This window comes from Cynocephalus volans, chromosome 1 (genome assembly GCF_027409185.1).
Source record: "Cynocephalus volans isolate mCynVol1 chromosome 1, mCynVol1.pri, whole genome shotgun sequence".
NCBI lineage: Eukaryota > Metazoa > Chordata > Mammalia > Dermoptera > Cynocephalidae > Cynocephalus > Cynocephalus volans.
The window spans coordinates 234,956,171-234,979,188 of record NC_084460.1 but is presented as its reverse complement, the minus strand read 5'-3'; the positions used below and the strand labels follow the sequence as shown (position 1 = coordinate 234,979,188).

Below are 23,018 nucleotides of genomic sequence, written 5' to 3'. Positions count from 1 at the left end.
CTATATTATATAAATTCCCACAGAAATGCTTTTATTGAATTATGACTTAATAATTAATAATTTATAGCCTGCACTCAACTGTCTAGAGGTCAGATGCATGCCAGTTGCATTTGATAAGTACTTGCATTACTTTGCAATACCATAGGAGACAATGCCTGCTACCTATTCATTCATCTAGTCAACAATCCAGGATAGTTTCATTCAACGTCAAAATTATCACTGACTGGGTTGATAAAAGAATTAGTACTGATGAAGCAGGTACCATGGTCCAGGATTTCTGTGTGGTCTCATTTAATCTTTACAACATTGTGAGATATATATGAGGGATTCCAAATTTTGCATATAAGGAAAGTAAGATTTAGGCTATGTTATTGAGGTCTCACGGCTAGCGGGTGGCAAAAGGAGGAGTCGAAGATTATTTTACTAAGGAGTGTTAACAGAAAAAGAAAAGGCAGATTATACTTGGGCTGTGCTATAAAAAGACAAGCTGGCAAATTGAATTTTGAAGTTTCAAAGGAAGGTGTCTAAAGTAGTTCATTAATGACAGTGTCTGTGCAATAAGTTTGCAACCTCCCTTTGTGTCCACTTGTAAGGACAATATTCTTACCATACATAAGCTTAATAATGTTTGTTAGCAATCAGAATGGATCCCTCAAAGTATCATATATAAGAATTACTTTTATTGTAATCTGAAAAAACATTAAAAATTCTCTTGATTTTGTTAATCCAATGCTTCATAGGATTAGTTTAGCTAATATTTTAGCCCAAACTTTTAGATTATGTGATACTGTGCAACAAATTCAGTCCAAGAATCTTAACATTAGAAGCTTCCAAAATTTCAAGGTATTGAGATTACCAACCAATATTTGGATCAGTTTAAAACATCCCACCCAACTGTCAACAAGTTTCTGCTTTCACATTACTAGTTAAGGGGAAGGTCTAATGTCCAACTCAACTTGTTTCATTTTTGACACTATTTAGAAAGCTTTTTATTATCTTGAGCTAAATCTATTCTGAATTCGGCTCATTGATCCTTGTTCATCCTTTTTGAATAATGCTGAAGTCTAATTTTTTTTCCCACATGAAAATCATTCAAGGGGTTGGGGAGAAATTGAGTAAGGGACACAAAGAATAATTATGATTTGTAATAATGAATATGCTAATAATATAGATTTATCATCATGTATTGTACATAAATAATGATAGTCAACACTGTACCCTAAAAACATGTATAATCAATTATGCTTCAATAAAAAAAATAAAAACTTTTTTAAAAAAAGAAAAAAATCATTTAGATACCTGAAAACCATAAAGCTCCACTTGAGTCTTTTCTGACTCAACTGTAATCACCTGTTCTTTTAGCTGGTTTGCATATGGTGTCATTTTACCTTAATCAACATTCTGGTTCCCTTTGAAAACTCTCCAGTACATGCCTTACACTCTCTACTCTACAGCAGAGTAGAGACAGATGGCCTCCTTCATCTTCCTTCAGTACAAAGGAGCCAGTATTGATTTGCATTGCAATTACTAGTAAGTAAAACTCCTTGACAAGTTTTCTCAGCTCCAAATGCATATCACTTCTGAACTGTACTTGTGGAGATAGGTTATTTTAGTCCAAATTTCAAAGTCTAACACATATTCCTGTTATGTATTATTCTATGAGATTTGGCCCACCATTCTAAGATGTCAAATTTATTACTATTAGAAATTTGTATTTATTTCCCACCTATTATATGCCAGTCACTTTACTAGTCATTTTCATCCATACTATTTTACCCTTTATTTAAGCTAAGGAGGAATCCCATTTTTATGACTGAGAAAACAGGTTCAAGGATATTAAGTAGATCGACTGAGGGCTCTCAGAACAGTAGTAATAGAATTTCAGATTGGAATGTAGGTCTACATAATTTTCAAAGTTCACAATTTTATTTGTTTTATTTGTTTCTACCAGGCTATTCCTTCACCATGACCTACACTGTTCATATGTTGAATAAGTTTTTTAGAATGCAGAGAAACTTGGGTGTGTCCAAAGGTCAGCAGCATTAGGACAAAGACACTGAGCTCTTACAGACCTATCTTATTATATTATCCATCACATATTTTTTCATATTATGAGACATTTTATAAATTGACTTACTGAATTCCAAATATATATTTTTACTTTATTTTTCTTATTGAATAATCAAAACCTGTGGTGATGAAATAAAACATGAATAGAGTTGGTTCATGTAAAAAGAAAAAAGTCCCTGTGCAGTAAGTAATTGTCATAAAGCCCGTGTGTTTTCTTTGAGGAGGTCAAACTACCTTTAGTTCTTCACACAGAAAATTTGGCTCTTCATTTTCTACAAAATGCGGATTAAAAATAACAAGACAGTTCCAAGTCACAGCTGACTGCCAAGGCAAGAAACAGAAGAATTCTAAAAGCATAATGGGTATCATTCAGTAGTTGCCTTTGGAAGTATTGCTGTATTATGTCATAATATAAAAATTAATGTTTATAATGATAACCATGAGTCGTTAAGAAACTAATATATCTCCAAGCATCTCCGTGTAAGGAATATAATTTTGAAAGTCTCATTAAATATTTTAAAGGAAAGTCTCATTAAATTTTTTAAAGGAAAAAATTTCAGTTATCTGTAGCTAATACTTATAAATTATACTTATTAAAAGCATCTTGGCTTGCCTCAATAAAGTTTAATATACAAGGTATTACCATATGTATGTTTGCATGTGTGTACATATTGTGTATATGAATAATCCTTAGGAAACTTTTAATATGCATGTGTTTTGTGCATGTTGTTGAGTAAGATATTTGGAATTAAGCAAATTTTAAGATAAACAATTACAAGTTTTTATGCCATTAGTCTGGAAAGAGAGCCCAAGGAAACACATGCTAATCTTCCTACTCCACATTTCTCTCTTTAAAATTGTTTTGCATCCTAACCCTGAAACATCTCTTGAAGGACTTGGGCATAACAAGCAGCCATTGCTTTGGTGAAAATATCCCTCTCTCTGTCCACAAATGACTGAACCAAGCACAAATGAATCCATAGGCTAGGCTGGGACAATTGGAGTGTCTTTCTATTGACCTTTTTTGATACATAGTTTGGAAGCACACAGTGTGAACTTAAACTGAAAAATCAAATAAAGTTAAGGCTGCAATAATATTTTTGGTCTATGGGCAATTTAGAAGTAAGCAAAAGAAGCCATTCTCCAGGTAGAATGCAGCAGATCTGAAAAGCCAGAAAACTTGTGATCCTATGAATGGCATAAGTAGTCATCCCAGTACTTGATCTTGCATTTTCTTTACCATTTTTATTTTCCATAGTACATTTATGGCACAGAAATGCACTGCATTTTTGCCTTGGAGGTTGATGAGATTGTCTTTTGTATATTTAAAATATCCCCCACCCACCATTTACTCAAGCTATAAGTAGAAGTCTGATTCTTGCAATGATGGTTCCTCCTTAAGACTAACTGACTAATGTTTTTCTTACTTTAATAAACAGGCAAGTAATGTGTGAAAGTATTAAACAACTCAATTTTGCACAACAGAAAATTCTGAGGTAGAACACGTGTGGAATTCTAGAAGGAATTCTATAAGAATTCTAAAAGGAAGTCTATAAGCACTGTGAGCGAAAACATACAATTAAAAAATGCCACAATATCAAGTACAAAATTTCTTATCCCTAAATGCAATAATAAAATTACTAAGAGGGTTTAAACAAACAAATAAAGGAAAATCAGTTGACACTGAGTAGGATTACCTGAAGGGTAAATTTTGACAGGAATTGTATTGAAACAAATCAGCAAAGAAAGAACATATTTGTATATGTGGCAAAAGAAAAAGGTTTATGAATGAGGAATTGATGAATGAAGTTATATTTGATGACCATTATTGTGAGTTGCCTGAAGATGACCTGAAATAGGTAAAAACTAGAGTGGAAACGTGAAGACTACTAGAGCATCCTAACTATAGAATTACAAAATGACTACCTTCAAGTGGATATATAAATAGATAGCATTCAAGATACATAATGGAAAATTGTTGAGAGAAAATTATTTTGTGTAGAGGAGTTGATGACAGAAAAAAAATGTTATGAGTAATTTTCAAGGTAATGAATTTGTGTTTTTGTTTTTACAGTAGTTCAGAGGTTAAAGAATGATTCTAGGCATAGGGAAAGACAATGAAGTTTGTTTTTAACTGTTAAGTTGCTGCCATTGGTTAAATTACCACATAGACAGCAGGGTGAAGAAAGTGTTTTGGGAAAGGTACTTGGCAAATATTTATATGCATAGAGTAATTAAAACTGTTTTTGCCCATGCATTCATCAGAAAAATGGATATAACAGAGAAGGAAGACAGAACTTTAAAGGATATCAGAGTTAAAATTTGGGTTAAAATCTGACCTATACTAACAGTGAGTCTAGGAAAATAATCAGAGTTATGAAAAGAGATACAGAAGCATGGGGCCCAAAGCCAATGATGATTAAGTTTAGGGGGAAAAAAATCTAACTCGATTTTAACAATTAGCTATTGTTAAACACAGCTCATAGTGAAATAATTGGACTTGGCCAGAAGAAAAAAAAAAAAAAAAAAAAAAGATCTGTAGCAGCCTTAGAACTCTTTTATTAGAGTGGAGAAGTTGAAAGGCAGATTTCAGAAAGAGTGTTCAAGACATGAGTGAATAAAGCAGATTGAATTACTCATGAAATTACAAATTAAGTCTTATATTAAGTAAAATAAAACTCAGAACAACCTAGATTTCTACAAACTCAGGATTGTGTTGATTAAATGCACATATTCAGTTTGCTGGTCTCTATTTTTCACATCCTAACTTTCTGTAAGTTTTTCTTCGCATACTGAGCTGTTATATGGAACTGAGGAAAATTAATTTCTTACAGGTATAAAATAGGAAATGTCAACTTCGCCAGAACCTAAGGGCCTTGTCCCCTTCACCAGAGAGTCTTTTGAGCTTATAAAACAGCGTATTGCTAAAAAACACAATGAGGAACCTGACGAAGAAGATTTAAAGCCAAACATTGACTTGGAAGTTGGCAAAGAGCTTCCAATTATTTATGGAAAACTTTCTCGAGGAATGGTGTCAGAGCCCTTGGAAGATGTGGACCCATACTACTACAAGAAAAAAAATGTGAGAATTAATTGAGATTATTGTTACTATGTTTTTATTATTTTATTTCTAGTCATGCAAAAACTGTCATTTGTCTAGATATGACACAAGAAAAGAATGAAGAACAGGGCAAGAGCTAATTGGACTGCACAAGATATTTCATTTTTTTTCAAAACTGATCTCTTACATGGTTGGGTAGTTTGTTTTGTGTTACTTTTCTTCTTAATATATGTACTGATATGACTTATTGTAGATGACTTGCTTTACAGGAGCATGCTGATTGGCCATTTATGGTTATCAATTTTAAAGTAACTGTAAAATGTCTAGAATATGCAGAATGATTTAAAATGTTCAACTTGATAAACTTACTCAAAAGTTAGAGAAGTAAATCCAACCTGTGTGATATTTATCATTTTTATTCATTTATACATTCATACATTCACACCTTATCTCCATAATGATGTGAGACATCCTAATGTAAGTAAAATCTCAGAACAAACACAGAATGCTAAATATGAGAATAATGATGTTAGAAAAGTCAGAGATCTGTGTGGACCAATAAAGCTGAAAGAGTCTTCATTAAGAAAGAATTGGTTATAGCTTGAGGAATGCTTCAAATTTTAATAAGGTGAGGGGAAAACTTTCTATGAACAGGCAAGAGTGGAGATTGATTCTGGAACAGGGGAAAAACAGAGTGATGTTGTAACTGGAAACTTAGCTGAGTTCCAAGTTGTGTCCTCATCTCAATTACCTCTGCCTTCAGTTTTTGCTGTGCTTACGCCATAATAATTGTTATGGCACAGTAACATTAGGGGCAGCTGTAATATAGCAGAGTTCTAAGTACTCTGTAGCATATATATATAGACACGGTAGGCAAAGCTAGCCTTATTTATTGAAGACAAAACCAAGGATTTTGAAAACTAAATCAAGGCCCAGCATTAATTATGGTCCGGTTCCCATGAAACACCTGGGGCAAAAACTGCAAGATAGCTTAGTATAAAAGTGCTGTTATCAATGACACCATGTTATTTAAACATTTGAGTTGTATGCAGTAATTCTGTTACAGATGGCATAGAAATAAATAATTACAAAATTAATAAAACCATTTTACCACTTAAAAGTGGGAAAGCATTGTATATGGAATTATACAATGATATATAAATTGGTTGATTACACATACATAACATCTTGGGTGAAGTTTGAGATGATTGTTCTGGAAAATAGTGTGGAAAGTAAATTTAAATAATTCCATTTATTTTCTTGGGCTCTTTTTAATTCTTATTTTCTCTTTGTATTTTAAATGGAAATAATGAAAATAACTACAATACAGGCCAAAGTGTTCATAGACTGTATGTTGAAAATGTGTTTTATTAAAGAGAATTATTGCAGTTTGGTGTTTATATACAACCAATATTTATAAAATGTTGGTTAATAAATATTTGTATTAAGTAATATATTTTCTATATATATATATACACAAATATAAATACCAGTAAATAGTCACCTCTGTATAATTATACAATTATACAAATATTTATATTTGCATATTATACACGTATATTACATACATGTATATATAAATACTAAAAATATCATCTTAGAATGCTATAATTTATTGTATCTCATTATATTATATACTCTGAATTCTATTATAAAGTGTACTATTTATATCATAATCTATAAAATAATTATATATAATATATTTGTGCATACCCTACAATGAATAATTTTTCCAAATAAATATATAAAGTGAATGTATATATTCACTTTCACTGAATATAAATACCTAAACAAAAATAATAATATACACACTTATTCATATACATATATATCTATTCACACACATACATATGCATAAACACACATGTATACAGATATATGACTTGATTTTTGATTTCAGAATTTTTCTGTTAGAATTTTAATGCTTCCATATTCTAACATGTTATGTTTACATGATATAAATTTCTGGTTTACATATGCTTATATTAATGATTTCAAACAAGTTGGGTTTTATTTCATAGGTAATTTTTAATGATTAATATAATATTTCAATGCACTGGATCTTTTTTACTTTTGCAATCCCACATTTGATTTGCTCTGAAATAACTTTTATTATTTTTACATTTATTACATTCTGAGATGTACCACCTCTGGTACTTTTAAATGCATCTGCATGAGCCACCAGGATATAGTGCTCTTCCTATTACACATTAATTCTGTGGGGAGTCTTGAAGATGTGGTATGTGGCAAATAAATGTCTTGCTTATAACACTAGCGAAACAAAACAAAACAAAAGTGGTATGTAAGCAGATAAGACTAAAAATAAATGAAAATAGTTTTAAAATCTTTCCATTTGGCTTAGTCAGTAAGAAAAATCAAAACGAAGAAATGTGTAACTGTTAGAATCCAAGACTGTAATGACTATTGACAATATGTTTCATAATTGATGAGATTGTAGTTCTGAGTTCTAATCTCACTTGATTTTTTTTCTTACAGACATTCATGGTATTAAATAACAACAGAACAATCTTCAGATTCAATGCCACCTCCATCTTGTGTACATTGTCTCCTTTCAGTCCTATTAGAGGAACAACTATCAAGGTTTTGGTACATCCATATCCTTTTCTATTGGCTTGTTGACTGTGCTTTATTTTTTATGAATATTCATGAGATACCATGCTGATTGTCACCCCTCATGGCATGATGTGAGGGCCGGGTTCATACCGGCAGCATACCCACCACCAGAAATTGCTTTTGTACCCTGTGTCCCCAACCCAATTATCCCCACCTCCAACCCCCCATCCCCCCTCCCCACACTCCACTTTGTAGCCCAAGGAATGTTCTCTCCCTCTGTAAGACCAACGCACTACTGTGGTCTTTCTTTCCTTCCTTCTTTCTCTCTTAGCTCCCACATATGAGTGAGTACATGTGTGCTTTAAACTGTACTAACACAAAATGCAACTGTTCTATTCTTCACATATCACTGCAGTGTTTTTTTTCTTTTGAATTAATATCTCAAGTTAGATCACATTCAGATCTGAATTGTACTCCAATAAGTGTTCCATATTTGAAAATACATATAAAATATATTTTCTAATACATACAATGGTAGTAAATATTAACAAATATTAGTCCACATTGTTGTTCAATGAAATTAATGTTTTTCAACATTTAATGAAATATTTTATCTGAAGTGTATATGTAAATATAAACATATTATAGAAACATACTTTTTCCAATGTTGTTTATTATCCATTATTCCTTGACTGTTACCTACCTATTTTCGACTGTTAATTTTAATTAGTGTCCTGACTGATTGCATGTTTATGACAATGAATAATTTGCCAAAATGGGGACCAGCAGTAGAGTAAGTTATATAATTATATTGTACATAATATAATATATAATTATATTTTATTTTTAATGTAATATATTAAATCACATAATATACCATATAATGTTACATAATTTAATATTTATACTTTATATTGTATTTATGGTATACATTGTAATGTTTATATATAGACCACAATGAATACATTTTCCAAATGAAAACATATATATGTCAGTTCATCAATTTTGTGGTTTTTATGCCCTTTCATTGTTCTTAGTTAGATTTTAAATACCTCAATTTCCTAACATATTAGGTTAACATAATATGAATGTTTGAGTCTTTAGCTGTATGTTTATATCTGTAGTATCATACAAGTGGGATTTTATTTCAAATTTAATTATTAATGATTAATATATTTTAGTCCCTCAGGGGTTTTTTGCTAGTGGAACCCATAGCTGATTTGCTTCTCAGATAATTTTTATTCTTTTATATTCATTAAGGGAGTTTTTATTTTGTCTTTCTTTCTGTTCTGCTTCTCTTCTCTTTTCTAACCAATGTGAGTAGTCCCACTTGCTTTAGACTACAGTGATGGAAAGGCCCACTAAATTTCCTAGGGAAGAAGCCTTTCTTGAAGTTACTTCCTGAGCTTTAACTCTGTTCTTAAAACTAGGTGACTTTGGAAGAGAACTATAATACTGATTCACCATAAAAATCCTTGTGTATGTATATAATAAAATTAGGTCTTACACACTCCCTTAATTATTGAGTTAATTGTTGTATAATTCCTACGTGGAATAAATTTGATATTTGATGTTTTCATTATTTACCTGCATAATAGATAAAGACTGTCACCTCTAAGCTAGGACTTACTGAAAAAAGTTGATAGTCAAATTTTATGGCTAATGCTATAAGACATAGCCCATGCTAGAAGCCCTATCTAAAACCCTATGCTAAGGTTCAGAGACCACTTACATTTTTTATTGTTGCCTGTTTGGTTGGTGGCTAGTTGGTTTTAGCCTACCAAGCAGATCCAGTCTCAGCTTTCTGATGACTTATTCTCAAATACAAAATTATTATCTTAAACACTGTGTTTCAGAGTTGACAATGTATTATTCTCACCTTTAATATTGATATAAAAAATTTTCTGCAGGAATACTTTGCTTGGAATTTACACATTTGAAATACTTGTAAAACTCTTTGCAAGAGGCATCTGGTCAGGATCTTTTTCTTTCCTTGCTGATCCATGGAACTGGCTTGATTTCAGTGTAACTTTCTTTGAGTGAGTATTTCTTTAAATTGCAACCATCTTAATGTTTTGCTAAGTAAATGCTTTTCAAAAAAAATAGCTGAGGTCTACAAATATTTCTGCCTGCAAATATTCTGATAGTAAAGAATAAGTCGTAGTCATAATGAATTCTCTCAGGCAGCTCTCTCTGAGCTAGTCCTCAGAATACATGATGAAAATGAAAGGAATGGACCTTTTCTGTTTTCTCTCTGGAGAAAGATTGAATTTGTGCATATAGTTACTTTTTTTCAGTGAGCAGAGAATTCCCTGAATACTTACAAAAAGATCCTAACATATTTGATTCTCAGTCCTCAGTCTACATTTCATTTAGCTACATTGCTTAAGACCAGTAAAGAATAAGGTATTTTAAACACACACACATACACACTCACATTATTTTACATACTAATGATTTCATGTCTATTTTTTTCAGTGCTTCTGTTTAGTGTATTGTATTCTATTTTAAAGCTATATAAATAATCACTGGCATCAAACTCCTGTTAAACTAATTTTAAGTGATATTCTATTTGTAGATTTTTGGTCAATTATTTTTTAAAATAACCTTATAAAGAGCATTAGCAGTGTCTGGCATGTTGTAATCAATCAAAAATAGTAGCTAACATCATTGTAATTATTATCATTACTACTTCTACTGTTACTACCATTATGTCTGCTGTTGTTGCTGTTGCTGGTAACTAACACGTAGCTAACTTAGCTAACACTTAGAAAAGCCTTACTATGTGCCAGGTGCTTTTCTTCTATGCACTTTGCATATATTAACTCATTTAATTCCCACAAAAAGCCTCTGGATCAGGTAGTATTATTAACCCCACTTTACAATTGAGGACACTAAAGCAAGAAAGATTAAGTAATTTGTCCATGTCACACAGCTAGTTAATGGTAGAGCCTGGATTGCTACAGTCTTTCTCCAGAGTCTGTATGCTTAACAACCTGCCTTCTACTATCATCACCGTTCATATCATTGTCATCATCATCATCATCATCAATTTAAATACTTAAAATGAATCTCATTCTTAAACTATTAATTTTTATTTTAACTATATTTTCAGTAATTAGATAAAATAGTAATGAAGATAATATAGAAAATTTTATATGGAGTTAAGAGTCAAGATTTTGTGACCTCTCATAATATAAGTTTGTGGATTAATATTTACATGGCCACCTAGCACTGTGCCATCCTTGTCTTCTAATCAATAATAAAACTATCTTCAAAACAGAATAATCTGAGAAAAGGAAATGTTTGGAAATACAGTTTTAAAAATAAGTTTCAAAAAGTGTAAAAAGCCAAAGGTAAGTATGACTTCTAAATAACTCTAATTAATTTCACAGGCTTATAACAAGATATTCACCTCTAAACTACATGCTAAGGCTTCAAACTGCAAGAACTTTGAGAATTTTGAAAATTATTCCTTTAAACCAAGGTAAGAAATATCATTCCTTTTCCTCATTTTGTTTTATGTACTGCCTTGTATTCATTTCAACTTCCCTGTTATTGCTCAGACAAAATGTTAAATTGAACAATGTTTCCACTTTGAAACCAATGAGTTAATCTGATCTTTAAATTTACTTCTCACTTCAGGAAGGGCGAGAAAAAGAAATTACATTTGACTGGTATTTATTTGGTGTGGTTCAGTACTTACAATATCATAGTATAGAGACAAATCAAACATTTTTATTTTTAATTTTTAATTCATAGATTTTAAATACGAGCTTATAAAATTGTCCTTGGACTTCTGAAAGAGACAGCAGTCTGGACAAACTCTAATCTGCCTTCTTCTTTTCCTCATTTGTTGAGAAACTAGTTAAAATGAACAAAATAACATAAAATAAGATAAATTCACCTTTGCTCTGAGTGTTTGGATAGGGTACAATCCATGTGCCAAAATGTTCAAGGAAGTTCTACTAAATAAGGTAGAGCTGTGAACCATATTGATGGAAGACGCTGAGGACTAATTTACAGCTCCCATTCCAGGGGATATCCCAACAGAAGTCCACCAACACCTTCTAATTTATTGTTCTGAATGAATAAAAACAGTCAGATACGAACAACTCCACTCAGAGTGTTTTGGCTGCTGAGTCAGAAGTACTATTAAATAGTTGTATTAAAGTCACTATTTTCTGCACATAAAAACATTAGTACAGATACTTATACTTTCTAGAAAATTAAAAAAAATAAATAGTTGTATTAAGAAACTCAAGGGCAAATGTAATAATACCAAAAATAAGGTCTACAGGCAAATTTTGGGGACTGGAAGACAATGAAGGCCAGACACATGCATACTATGCACTTGAAGTCCAGGAAACATTGAATTGTACACATCAAACCAGTGACTTGTAAGGTTTATGAATTACATCTCAATAAAGGTGTTTAATAAAAATGGTCTGTGGCATGGCAGCTTTACCAAATCAAGTGAAGAAACCTCACAGTGAGTTACCCCGGTGGCAATTTCCACAACTCTAGCTCCCTACTGCTCCCTGAATAATACTAGAACATAAAATATCATCACCTGCATCTTCATCTTAGGGTCAGAGGTTAGGATTATAAAAGACGTCAGGTGAATTAAAGTTAATACAAGAGTACACTCACTAGAGCTGGGAGCACATAGGCTGGTAGGAACCTTTCACTCTTTTTTTAAGGGTGAATAAACAAGGTACATTCTAGTAATATGGAGTGTATAAAAAATATTTAGCAGTGCAGAAAGAGAAATACACTATTTAAGGGAAAGAAAGTAATCCTTTTAAATGTGTGTGTGTGTGTGTGTGTGTGTGCGCACGTGCTTAAGGAATAGAAGGAAGTGTAAGAAATCATCAGTTTCGATGTCCCAATAGAAGGAATCCTAGACTCTCTCAAGCAGAAAATGAAAATGAGATTATAAAATAGGCCAATACAAATAACTTTAAGACAAAAATGTGATAAAATTATAATACCCCAAGTGAATATTCAATGGTAATAGAAGCAATACAATATGGTATTTTCAGTGCATCCAATAAACACACTTGCATAAAGAAAGACTAAAGGAGTTCTGTACTAATGCAGTGTGTGAGGAGGGAGTTAAAGTATAATGCCCTCTAAATTGGGAAGGTACTTTGAGACTAAAGAAGGAAGCAAAGTCCATTTGGTAATCATATATTTATTAATCCCGTGACTTATAAACAACAAAGCTGGACATAGTGAAGAATCAGATGTCAACAGATGAGAGCTCTCCCTACAAATAAGTCAATGTTTATACAGCCAAAGCCCCTGTTACTAAGAATAACTTAAATGGAAACATCTTAAGAAAAATAAGGTAGTAACATCATTCACCAGGTAAATTGTGATCTATGGGGCAAAAGGTCTTGTGATTTTAGTGCTTAGACCACTGACACCACCTACCGTAATGAATCATTCACTCCCTGAAACCTGTTTCTTTTACAGCTTGCCCAAAGGTTAAGGTGTAACTGGTCAGTGAGGTTACTCAGGAGGCAACATGGCAGATGGGGCACAAAATGGCATTGGTTTTGTTCACCTTCTAATGAGCAGTAGAGACAAAAGTGAGATGAATTAATGAAGGATAGAAAACTAAATTTCATCTCATGAATAATTGGTGATCCTGAAAAAGAGACCAGAATAAATGTAAAAGACAAATTATTCAAAAATATACTAGAATTTTTTAAAAATTTCTTAACTAGGGAAAGCCTGCAAACAGAAAGGGTTCATCTTACATTGGACAAAAAATAACTAAAAAAATCTAAGGTACACTTAGACATATTATTAAATTTTTTAAATTTAAAGTATTAAAGAAGTATTGTAAATACATTACAAGCAAAAAAGCAGAGAAATAGATACTATGGAAAGGTTATCATCAGACCTCCTGATAATAAATGTGAGTAGGTAACAAAGTTTCAGAGCTTGGGGAGAGTGTAGACAGAGAGGATGTGGCACTAGAATTCTATACCTGTCATTCATACGTAAAGTCAACAGAAATATATTCTCAGGCATGCAAGATTCTGAAATTTTATTATATGTGTATCTTTCCTGAATATCTACTAAAAAGAGTATGAAAATAAAATATTGAACAATGATAACATTTAGTTCCAAAAGTAATCACAATGAGCTCTGAAACCATTTCAACAGAAAATGATTACAAATTACTGTTGTTTAATTGGCTGCAAAACAGAATGCAAATATTATAACTCAAAAGTTACAACAAGCACATCTGTGGGTCATTCTTGAGCTAAAGATATATTTTGGTTTTGTTTTAGAAAACTTTAAAATAGATGCCAACTTATAAAAATCTGGTGATTTTACATTAAAATCTAAATTAACTTGGATGAATTGTCAGCATAGATCCACATGCATACATGAACAGCAACAACCTGCTTTAGTGGAGCAGCTGCCCCTTTTAGTCAAGCATAGTCATCCAATTCCCTCCACTTTCTACTTGCATGAACTTATGCTTCCTGACGAGTCCTTCTAAGGATTTGAATGTTACCCTTCTCATAAATCATGAATGATAATGTATAATGCAAAATACTTAATAATTCAATAATTATAACTATAATAATTATAACATCAAAAGACCTAAATTATATTAACAAAAAAGTAAGAAGTGGAAATAGAGAAATGTGAGAAAGTAAATATGATTATTTCCGTGTATGTTGGGACTAGAGTAGATTAGTCTTATTTTTGATGTAGAGATTTACATGTTGGTTCAAAATAAGAACTTAAACTTGATATAAGCTCTCAAAACAGATATATTTCATCTAAATTACTAGAGGAAAAACAGAAAAAAACAAGTTTATTTTAAAAGGATAGGAAATGCAGTAAATCATAAGGAGAATATAGAAACCAAGAAACATAATGGTAAAGCTATCTCCAAAAGTAAAGCTAATTTATGAAACTAAATTCAATGGGTTAAATTTAACATTAAATCAGAAATAAAATTAAACTCTGCAAGGGACATACCTAAATTAAACAAAATGAAAGTTTAAAAGTAAAAAGGACAAATTTCTACCAGAAAATCAAAATCAAAATTGGCATATGGTCCAGGCCTTTCTAACAATAAACTGAATGGAAAATAATAAGAAAAAATTTTAATAAATTTAATTCTGTACAAATTTGATAGTGAATTTTTTTACCTTCAAATAAAATTTCACCTACTAAAATTAAAGCTCCACAAGAAACTGGGTATACAATAGAGATATATAAGTACACAAACATATACTTTCTTATTTAAGACTTGCTCTTAAAAATAATTTTAACAAAACAGTATAAAACAGTTTTTCTTTTCTTTTTTTTCTTATTTTGTCGATATACATTGTAGCTGATTATTGCTCCCCATCACCAAAACCTCCCTCCCTTCTCCCTACCCCCTCCCCCCAACAATGTCCTTTCTGTTTGCTTGTCGTATCAACTTCAAATAATTGTGGTTGTTATATCTTCTTCCCCCCCCCCCGGTTTTGTGTGTGTGTGTGTGAATTTATATATTAATTTTTAGCTCCCACCAATAAGTGAGAACATGTGGTATTTCTCTTTCTGTGCCTGACTTGTTTCACTTAATATAATTCTCTCAAGGTCCATCCATGTTGTTGCAAATGGCAGTATTTCATTCGTTTTTATAGCTGAGTAGTATTCCATTGTGTAGATGTACCACATTTTCCGTATCCACTCATCTGATGATGGGCATTTGGGCTGGTTCCGACTCTTGGCTATTGTAAAGAGTGCTGCGATAAACATTGGGGAACAGGTATACCTTCGACTTGATGATTTCCATTCCTCTGGGTATATTCCCAACAGTGGGATAGCTGGGTCGTATGGTAGATCTATCTGCAATTGTTTGAGGAACCTCCATACCATTTTCCATAGAGGCTGCACCATTTTGCAGTCCCACCAACAATGTATGAGAGTTCCTTTTTCTCCGCAGCCTCGCCAGCATTTATCGTTCATAGTCTTTTGGATTTTAGCCATCCTAACTGGGGTTAGATGGTATCTCAATGTGGTTTTGATTTGCATTTCCCGGATGCTGAGTGATGTTGAGCATTTTTTCATATGTCTGTTGGCCATTTGTATATCTTCCTTAGAGAAATGCCTACTTAGCTCTTTTGCCCATTTTTTAATTGGGTTGCTTGTTTTCTTCTTGTAAAGTTGTTTGAGTTCCTTATATATTCTGGATATTAATCCTTTGTCAGATGTATATTTTGCAAATATTTTCTCCCACTCTGTTGGTTGTCTTTTAACTCTTTTAATTGTTTCTTTTGCTGTGCAGAAGCTTTTTAGTTTGATATAATCCCATTTGTTTATTTTTCCTTTGGTTGCCTGTGCTTTTGGGGTCGTATTCATGAAGTCTGTGCCCAGTCCTATTTCCTGAAGTGTTTCTCCTATGTTTTCTTTCAGAAGTTTTATTGTCTCAGGGTGTATATTTAAATCCTTAATCCATTTTGAGTTGATTTGAGTATACGGTGAGAGGTATGGATCTAGTTTCATTCTCCTGCATATCAATATCCAGTTATCCCAGCACCAGTTGCTGAAGAGGCAGTCCCTTCCCCAGTGAATAGGCTTGGTGCCTTTGTCAAAGATCAGATGGCAGTAAGTGTGTGGGTTGATTTCTGGATTCTCTATTCTATTCCATTGGTCAGTGTGTCTGTTTTTATGCCAGTACCATACTGTTTTGGTTATTATATCTTTGTAGTATAGCTTAAAGTCAGGTAGTGTTATGCCTCCAGCTTTATTTTTTTGCTCAGCATTGCTTTGGCTATGCGTGGTCTTTTATTGTTCCATATAAATGTCTGAATAATTTTTTCCATTTCTGAGAAAAATGTCTTTGGAATTTTGATGGGGATTGCATTGAATTTGTATATCACTTTGGGTAGTATGGACATTTTCACTATGTTGATTCTTCCAATCCAAGAGCATGGAATATCTTTCCATCTTCTTGTATCCTCTCTAATTTCTCTCAGCAGTGGTTTGTAGTTCTCATTATAGAGATTTTTCACCTTCTTGGTTAACTCAGTTCCTAAGTATTTTATTTTTTTGGTGGCTATTGTAAATGGGCAGACTTTCTTGATTTCTCCTTCTGCATGTTCACTATTGGAGAAAAGAAATGCTACTGATTTTTGTGTGTTGATTTTGTATCCTGCTACTGTGCTGAAATCATTTATCAATTCCAGCAGTTTTTTTGTAGAGGTATTAGGCTGTTCGATATATAGGATCATGTCATCTGCAAACAGGGAGAGTTTGACAGTTTTTCAATGGAAAGATATACAGAGGATTCATGATAGCTACCAAATAAGAAGTACACAGTGCAGGTATACATACTGTTAAAGTTTGTAATGGTAACCGCAAAAAAATACATTAATCATATTTCTCTTCTAATAAATACATTAAGAGCAACTTTTTTTGTTTTTTTGTTTGTTTGTTTTTTGAATGTTCCAGTTTTTGTGAGGGCTTGAGGGCTTATTATATACTTAGTCTGGTTTATACGTTGATTTAATGTCTCTTAAAAACATTTTGAACATGTGTATCAACACTTTAACATAGTCATTTTGATAAAAAATTCCATTTCTAATATAATATACTTGAAAAGATGTGCTTATAGTAAAAATGGTATAATTGTTAGTGGCAAAAGTAGGCTATAAATATATATTTCAGTTCATATGTTAAATACATAGTAAATAAAATTGAATATTTTAAATTAAAATTAAATTTAAATATTCAATTTAATTTAAATTTAAAATTTAAATTTAAAATTGAATATTTCAGTATGTATGTTAAATATATACATAATTAAAATTGTATATTTAATACAAATTATCACATTTCTTTGTCACATGACTTTATTTCAACCCTATCCTATTTCACTCAAGAAATCTAATCATCTGAGATCATTAAAAATAAGAGATTTTCAATTTTCACAATAATATATAAAATAGATATTATTATCCCAATTTTAAAGGTAATAGAACTGAGGCACAGAAATGTTGATAACTTCTTCAACATCACAGAGCTAGTGTATTCTCATTCCTTGTTCAGCTGAGCAGTTGTTAGTAACCGAAATACACACAGATCAACAAATAAGAAGAGAGAATGAGAGAAAGAAAAAAGGAGAGAAGAGAGGAAGGAAATTAATTTATTCCTCGAAATGATAGTAGTTTCAACTCTGAGATAAATTACATTATTTTTGGTTTTTGTCTCTTTTTTATTTCTTTATTTTCAGAATTTGCCATGTAGTATTTAATAATTAGAAAAATAAATGTCCTTAAATAAAGCTAGCTTTAAGTTTGAATTTTTGATTAGTAAGTTTTCTAATATAAATACAGTTTACATACATCACAGTTGTATTGTTCACATTTCAATCATTAAAATTTTTTACAAGTTTTATTTAATCAGCTCTCCAAATGGAATTCTTATACTTTAATTAAAGTTTAGTACGTAATACTGCTATTTCAAACTTTTTCTTGTATCAACAATTCTAACCCATTTTGATTTATAACTTTACATCTTTACTTAAGTTCATAAACACTGTTCATAAACACAATCAGTAACCAAGAGAGAAAGGTTGTATTCTTTATATAGTAAAGAGAAACAAACAAATAACTAATTTTCAATACTGTGTCTGAATTATTTTGTCAGGTGTCATAAATTAGCAATAATAACGAAACTTCAATAAATAATAAAGAAACCTCAATAATAAAGAAACCTCAAAGAATTAGATTGTAAGACACAAAGCTGCTGATTTCAACGGGGTACGCATTTGCTACAGGAGAGGTTTGCTAATGCTTTTTTACTAGGATATTTTCTTCTGTCAAAAACAACCCTTTTTCTTTTCAGGTCTGAAGTCTCTTGTAGGGGTCCTGATCCATTGCTTGAAGAAACTTACTGGTGTCATTATCTTAACTCTGGTTTTTCTGAGTGTATTTTCTGCAACTGGAATGGGGCTCTTCATGGGAAACCTGAAGCACAAATGTTTGAGATGGCCCCAAGAAAATGAAAATGAAACCCTGCACAACAGAACTGGAAACCCATATTATATTCGAGGTAAAAATCACTTGCCATCTATATCAAACATTAAGATTTTTCTCAACAGCAGAGCAGTCTTCACAGAAATGTTGAAGAGCAACTATGTAAATAATATAACTATTATAGAACCAATTATGTAACTGCTATAACTATGCTCAAGTACTAATTTGGGTCAGTTTCATTTATCAAGATAGCAAAGTTCCCAATCTCCAGAGAGCTAAATCTGGGAAATCTGAATTTTGCAGATTTTATTCTTTAAAAAAATACAATCAAAGTCTTATTTGCAATTTCATCAGACAGACCTTAAAGTAGGATCCTCATATTATTACTTTTCTTCAATAGTACTTTATTTAAAGTATAAACGTTTTAAGTTAACTAATAAAAATTTAGAGATGAACTTAAAAGTAAAACAATGGTCTATGTTATAGAAACTCGTACTATTATTGGATTTCCATTACTGCTGCGCATTTTAAATGCTTTGAGTTATACCTTGTTAAATAATAAAAATATTTCAATAAAATAATAATGTAGAATAAGCATTGCTTAGCTCTTATACATAAGTAGTTTACGTGCCTTATCTAATAGCTTCACCATAATCCTTTAGAAGAGGCATTAGTAACTCCTACCCTGTTACAAAGAAAGAAATGGAAGTTCAGAGAAATTAAGTGAATGTTCTAGGGTACTGTAACTACTAGGCAATAAACTGGGATTCTAACCAAGCTCAATCTGGCTTTAAAACCCATTCTCTTTCACAGGGCCATATTCTCTTACTGGATTTTTCTCTCACATTAAAATTATCTGGTCCTTTCTGACAGTATTAAGAAAAAATAAAAGCATATTTTTCAACTATCAAAAATAAAATATTGATTAATTATCTGTAGTTATTCTATATTAATTTTATGTTTTGTATTTAATAAGTTTAAAAACAAATCAAGAAATTTTACTTTTTGGTTTATTACATAATATGATTATGATGCAGATAATACAGAATTATTAGTAAATGAGTATGTGAAATGTTTTCTTATCATATGTGTATGTCATGCTTCTAAAGTTAGTGGTGAGGACTAGAGGAGACAGATGTTAAATCTTAGATTCCAATTAAATGCGCTTTGGTTTCTTTTATGTTGTAACAAACAATATGCTAATTATTTGAAAAATAAACAATTTTGTTACTTCACTGTTTATTACTAAGAAAGACCAGGTCTTTTTCACCCTTGTTTAATGTATGATATACCATCAAGAAATCGCTTTGTAAAGATTACCACTTGAAAATTTGTTCAGTTCTAGTTATACCGTTTCCTCAAATAACATGTTAGGAATTGCTAAAAATATTATGTTTGCAAAACATTTTTTAACCTAATTGCCAGGTCATAATTCTTGCATGTTGAGGAATACTTGGGACCACCCAGTGCTAGTAATGTCAAATTTTATTTGGTTTTTGACTGCCATTGAAAAAAGTTTGACCAATGGTACATAACTATTTATGGCTTAAAAATTCTTCTAAACTTATTTTAGGTGACCAAGTGAAATTAGTTAAGAATGGAGTAATTCATTTATATATAATGGGTTTGGTCTCTGTGACTTGAAATCAGAACCTAAAAAATCCTAATAAGCATGTATATATCCAACCCTGGCACCTGATATCTACAAGTACCCAATTTACATTTTGATTATATTTGGGTTGACAGCATATTAGGATATCTGGATAAATTTTAAGGGGCTATGTCTTAGATTAGCTTGGGTTGGGGTTAAGATCAGGTGACATTAGAGCAAGTAACTGTCACTGGATGCTCAGTGTAGAAGAATCAGCTTCGAGATGAAAAGAGAATGCACATTAAACCCAAAGACAGAGGAATCTGGCTATCTGCTCAGAAGATCATCAAGGAATAAACCATGGGGGAAAAACAATCCTCAGCTTTCAAACAATGTAGTCTTGGTAATTTTCTCTTCAGAGATCTGGCATCTCTGACTGGTTTTATTCATTTTCCTGAACTTTAATTTTGAAAGGGATTTTCCTCTTTCTATGCTAAGCTGGATAGTATTCAAGGCAGTGAAACAGCTGGATTCCCAAACGCGTTTTGGCTTGCCCGTCAGATGCTAGGTTTAAAAAAAGGCCAGGGTATTTGCTCCTGTCCTCTCAGCTGCAGAGAGGGTTGTTCATCTACTGTGAAGATCTGAACAGACTTCAGATACGCTAAAACAGGATTCGATATAGAATATCATTTCTTGCCAATTTTTCAGAAACAGAAAGTTTTTACTATTTGGAAGGAGAAAGAGATGCTCTCCTTTGTGGCAATAGAACAGATGCTAGGTAAGTGATATTAATGTTTTCTTGTATCAAGTCAGTATCACACATCAGTAGTATTTATTGAACAATTATTGCTTTTACTGCTGGTTCCCATTTGCTTACATTATTTCATTTTATCATCAAAACCATGCTGAGAAATTATCTTTTAATTTTGAGCTGCTATAACAAAATACTGTAGACTGAGTGGTTTATAAACTATAGAAATTTATTTTCCACAGTCTGGAAGGCTGAGAAGTCCAAATCATGGTGCTGGTGAAGGCCCACCTTCTGGATCATAGATGGTGCCTTTTTGCCATGTGAAGATATGGCAGAAGGGGCTAGTGGTCTCTCTAGGGCCTCTTCCCTAAGGGCACTAAGCACCCTCATGATCTAATCATCTACCAAAGGCCCCACCCCCTAGTACCGTTCCATTGGGGATTATAATTTTAATATGTGAATTTCGAGGGGACATGAACATTCAAAATAGACGAAGCATGCAGTATAAAATCCTATTAATCCAATTTTACAGGAAAAACAAAAAACAAAACAGGCAGACTAGCTAAATGATTATTCAAGGCCAGGAAGCTCCCAAATGGCATAGATGGGACTTAAACCAGATCTGATCTTCTGTTTTCAGTGTGCCCCAGAACTAGTGTGAATTACCAAAAAAGACAATGTAAGTCTGTCCTTTGGCCAGAAGCTTTTGGAGAAAAGAAATATTAAAGACGTACTTTTATTTTACTTATTTTATGTCTTGTGTGTCTTCTATGGCTATAATTTACATAAGTAAAAAGCTTGTTCTTAAAAACAGTGTTTATAGATAATTCTTTGGTGAGATGATGAAATTCTCATGTCTTATTGTTCAGTAGTTTCATATGAAAATTATAATTCAGAAAGTAAAAACAGCATGCTTCTCGGCGATGTACAACTCGTGTAATTTCCCTGTGTTGCTTTACTCAGCTGGGATAACTTGACACCCATTTGTAGGCTCAGCTCTTTTTTAGGCTCTGGGGCCCAGATGGACAAAGGGCACATGGCGGAGAGGAGCATGAGTTATATAGTTTAGTTAAATTCAGGCGATTGAGACCTTTTATCGCTTGCTCAGCACAAATCTTTTGCCCAGCTTCAGTTGGGCTTCCTTTCTATTCTCAAATCCAAATTGTGAACCCATCTCTTTGTTTCTGCCCCATCCCACTTCAGCTAACCCTCTTTATGTACATTCCAAACTCAGATATGACCTGAAATGCCTTTTGAAGATATCAGGTCATGGATATTCAGAACAAAATGATATATTTCAAGAAAAGAGTCATGCAGTGTTCCACCTGTAGCAGGCACACTTTGCTGCATGGTGAACTACCCCAAAAGTCGGTGGCTCAAGACAACAACAAGAATTCATTGGCTCAGACTCTGTGGGTCAGCACTTTAGCAAGCCCCAACACACATGTGCTTTTTAAACCTCTGCCTGTTCCATTAATGATGTCGAAAACTAGTCACATGATCAAACCCAGAATAATGTGGGAGGGAACTACAGGAGGGCCTGGACAAAGGGAAGCATGCTTTATTGGGCCCCTACTGCAATAATCCACCACAATACCCAAGCCCCTCGCTAGATAAAAGTATGAGGACTCTCTGAAAGGTAATGAAATAAATATTTAATCTGATCTTTCTCCCTAAGTGCAAATACTGCTTATAAATTATTGATATGATAAATGTTTCCTCACCCTTAAGTAATGGAATCTACAGGTTTGAGGGAAGATTATCTGAAAACTGAACTCACAACTACTACAGTTTTATTTTTATCAGTACTGTTTTCCATCAGTTATACTTTCACTATGAAGTTCGGATATTTCCCCTTTGATACTGGGTAATAGGAAAACTATAGTTACTAATAATGTATTGTATTCCTGATAATTGCTGACAGTAGATTTTAAGTGCTCTCACCACAAAAAAATAAGTATGTGAGGT

At 32.4% G+C, this 23,018-nt stretch overlaps 1 protein-coding gene across 1 annotated transcript in view; it reads left to right on the top strand.

Moving 5' to 3' along the window:
- Positions 1-4,918: 4,918 nt before the first annotated feature.
- Positions 4,919-23,018, top strand: part of SCN7A (sodium voltage-gated channel alpha subunit 7) — a 63,764-nt gene continuing 45,664 nt past the window's right edge. The window contains exons 1-7 of the mRNA XM_063092342.1: positions 4,919-5,152; positions 7,628-7,746; positions 8,409-8,498; positions 9,616-9,744; positions 11,101-11,192; positions 18,578-18,784; positions 21,008-21,077. Of these exons, the coding sequence (XP_062948412.1) occupies positions 4,919-5,152; positions 7,628-7,746; positions 8,409-8,498; positions 9,616-9,744; positions 11,101-11,192; positions 18,578-18,784; positions 21,008-21,077 (941 nt within the window). The remainder of the gene's footprint in view (positions 5,153-7,627; positions 7,747-8,408; positions 8,499-9,615; positions 9,745-11,100; positions 11,193-18,577; positions 18,785-21,007; positions 21,078-23,018) is intronic.